The sequence below is a fragment of the Cyprinodon variegatus genome, unplaced genomic scaffold, assembly GCF_000732505.1.
Source record: "Cyprinodon variegatus isolate N-32 unplaced genomic scaffold, C_variegatus-1.0 Scaffold57, whole genome shotgun sequence".
NCBI classification, from domain to species: domain Eukaryota; kingdom Metazoa; phylum Chordata; class Actinopteri; order Cyprinodontiformes; family Cyprinodontidae; genus Cyprinodon; species Cyprinodon variegatus.
The window spans coordinates 415,981-419,507 of NW_015150510.1; the positions used below are offsets into that span (position 1 = coordinate 415,981).

The window sequence follows — 3,527 nt, forward strand, 5'->3', positions numbered from 1 at the left end:
CATTAAGAACCTAAATTCTGAGATTAAAGTCAAAATTCTGAGAAAAAAGTCAGAATTCTGAGATTAAAGTCAAAATTCTGAGATTAAAGTCAGAATTCTGAGATTGATGTCAGAATTCTGACTTTTTCCCCCATGTTCAACTGAAATAAAATCTAAAAATCAGTTAACTTTTTTTTTTTTCAGTGGCCCTAATCCTCTTCCGTACTAATTTGTGCAAGGTGAGCATTTATTCTAGGATTTAATTGAAATTAACCATAAAAATAACTAAATAAAATTCCATCTGATCCTTTTTATGACATAAGAAGCAAAGTGCTTTCTGCTTTAATTCTACACTTTTTTTTAGCATCTTAAAGCAAAAACGGCCACTGTTTTCCTGTTTGTCTTTAACAGCTTCAGAGGAGAAAATCCAATTACGAGAACATGCACAGACCCTAGACATTATAAGTGAATTATTCATCCTCATATTCATTTTCTCTTATAAAATGTGAAGCATAATTAATTTCAAAATGCTGTTCTGCCTCGACCTGCCACGCTGGCACGTAAAATCCTCCGCTCAAGCTAATCTAATGCAAATGACTATGTGAACACGATAAGAGTCGTTTCACTACATCACAGCTCCTGGGATGAAGGTTTAAAAGATGAAGAGATGATGTCAAATTGATGTTATATTATTAGTGATGTTCTTTTGTTGCAGCATTGAAAAATGTGACTGTGCCTTTAAGAACTGCGAAAATCCTGAAACTGGAGCTGCTAAAATAGCTGCAGCTGACCCTTAACTTGTTTTAGTGCAGCAGTGGTGTCAGAAAGCCTGAGGTTTAACCATCAGAGGCTACAAATTGGCAGCACTACGTCTGCTGGGCGTTCTCAGGGAATTGATTGATGCTAATGATGCAGGATGAACAAGTTACAGGCGGCCGAGTTCAACTACAGACCCATATCACATCACCCACCCCCATATGCACCACATAATGTAAAGTCGGCGTGCATGCTGGTGAAATAAGGCTTACTCTCTCCTGGTATTTAATCTCATAGTCGAGGATGACGCCGTTGGGTTTCTCAGGGGGCAGCCATGACAGGCTGAGGGTGTCTGCAGTGGAGCGCATCAGATGGACTGTTGGCACCGCTGAAGGAGCTGCAGGGAGAAACCCAAAAAGGACAGCGTGTTAGCATGTCTAAGTATTCCTTACAAACCCGCTGAGAAAATGGCTGTGGATCAGAACCTGATGACCTCTTATGGGGGGAACTTTGTTCCATTATTGTTGCTACCAAATAACACGCTTTGTAAATGGAAATTTTAAAAAGAAGAAATAAATACAGTCCAGAAATAGGTCTTGTAGTAAGTTTTTTTTTTCTTTTTCATAGATTTTATTTTTTCTAATCATTTTATCTCTTTTTATATATATATATATATTTCATGTTTTACAATTTTTATTTCTCAAATGTTATTTTTTTTTGAATTTCTCTTTTTTTGGGATTGAGCTTTAAGGGTTGCATTCTCTTCAAATTGCGTTCTACAGATCATATTCTCTTTTTTTCTGGGGTCAGGCAATGTGAAGCAAAGACCCATTTCTATTGGTCCGCTGGAAGTTAGCAACAACATTTTTAATTGGTCAAGAGGGAGAGTATGCATTGAGCGTGAAGTAGAGAATCTGATCTGTAAAATGCAATTTGAAAAGAATATTCACAAACATTAAACTATAAATTCTTTTAAAAAAATCTTTGAAAACATGTTTTAACCCTTTAAAGCCAAGTGTTGCATATTTGATACAGGAGATTTTGAAACCTCTGCATCATCAGTGTGATGTTTTTGGTCTTGAACCCTTAACTTACATAATCTGACACATGTAGTGAACAGAACACATATAAAAGATGATATAGAAATGCGTAATATATCAAAATTGATGTAAATAAATGATGTAATTTCGTGTTTTTACAAAATTTATATAGTTATTTCATTTGTCACAAAGTTCAATGACAATTCTAATTTTGGAAAATTTGAATCTTCTGTCAATTATTTCCTGGTTCAGGCTTTAAAGGGTTAAAAAAAAAAATCAAATTTGAAAAAAATCGAATGTGAAAAATATTTGCAATAAAATATTTTGCTGAAATGAAATTTGACAAAAAAGATTCTCAAAAGTTATTTAATTTTTTTTAATTTTTGGATTGCATTTTTTTCCATTTCACTTTCACTGCAAAACTTTTAAAGAGCTCTTAATGGCTCTGTCTGTTCTTATCAGCTCTCTTCTCCCTGCCAAAACCAAAATCTTTGTGTATTTCCCCTTAATTTGAGCAAGTCATTAATATCTTAGGATCATATTTTGACCTTAGAATAAGATAATTACATATAATACACTTTAAATAAGAAAATAGATATCTTTTTTATTATTACTTTTAAATGTAAATCATCTTATTCTATTGGAAAATATTACCGTTTATCTGCTCAAATTGAGGGAAAATATTTATTGGAAGAAAAAATTACAAATTGCTGTCCTTATATAGACATAAAAACATCACTGAACCAAAAGCAGTGATTATACAATCTATTAACACCTTATTAAACCAAAATGACCCTGTTTTTATTCAACTAAACTTGGTATTTATTCTAATTATTCTTTGCATTACCAACATTAAAATAAAACAGATAATTGACGAAAAACGAAGAAGTCTATTAACTTTTTCCATTACGATATTTCTTTGAAAAGAAAAATAAGTCGGCAGATAAAAGTTCCCTAAAAACTTGGGGGGGGTTCTGATCAGCGCACGCCTGATTTGGATCAGCGACGGTAAAGGAGGATTTCTTCAAACAAAATAATTAATCCTGTTCAAGCTGTGCCATTGAACGAGGAAGGAGCGAGATGGTCGGGGTACTGCATACCCGCTCATTATAACGCCGCAAAGCAGAGAGGAGGGAGTTCAGACCTTTTTTTTTTCCTTTTATTAGACCCATGAAACAAAATTACCATACTGTCCTTTTCTGCAGGATGCAAACGTATGAACACGTTTTGGATTAGTGCTGTAAAAAACAAAAAAAAACAAAGCCTGTTTCTATATGATTAAAATCTGACGACATTTTAATTTGACTTGGTGCAGAAATCCTTGGAGTGTCGAGAAAAAAAGAGCCTAGATTTGGAAATCCAGGAAGACTACCGACAGCAGAGGAAAGATGGGAAACAAGACAGCTGAAAATCCACGAAGATAAACACACACAGAGGAAGATAATGAGGGAAGAATCCAGGGCTCTTAATTAGTGAGCAGGAAGTTGGTGCAATGGAAGCTGAAAATGAAATCACCTGAGAAAGGAACAGACATGAACGATAACAACCAGGAACGATATTTACTTCCAATTATCTGACCGTTTCGGCACATTGGAGTTCAGATTTAAAACATAATTCTGTGCTCCTGTGAATAAACCTGAGAGGACAATCATCGTATCGTCTATCGTTAGAGATAAATTTCATGTCATGAGAAGAATCTTTAGCCTCGTGAGACCATCCTGATCTCGCAAGCTTTAAAGATTTCACTCGCTA

The 3,527-nt window shown here is 34.6% G+C and overlaps 1 protein-coding gene across 1 annotated transcript in view; it reads right to left on the bottom strand.

Annotated features, from left to right (window-relative positions):
- The window catches only part of LOC107082621 (ephrin type-B receptor 3-like), a 104,142-nt gene that overhangs the window by 43,562 nt on the left and 57,053 nt on the right, over positions 1 to 3,527 (bottom strand). The window contains exon 6 of the mRNA XM_015371395.1: positions 1,008 to 1,132. Within this exon, the coding sequence (XP_015226881.1) occupies positions 1,008 to 1,132 (125 nt within the window). The remainder of the gene's footprint in view (positions 1 to 1,007; positions 1,133 to 3,527) is intronic.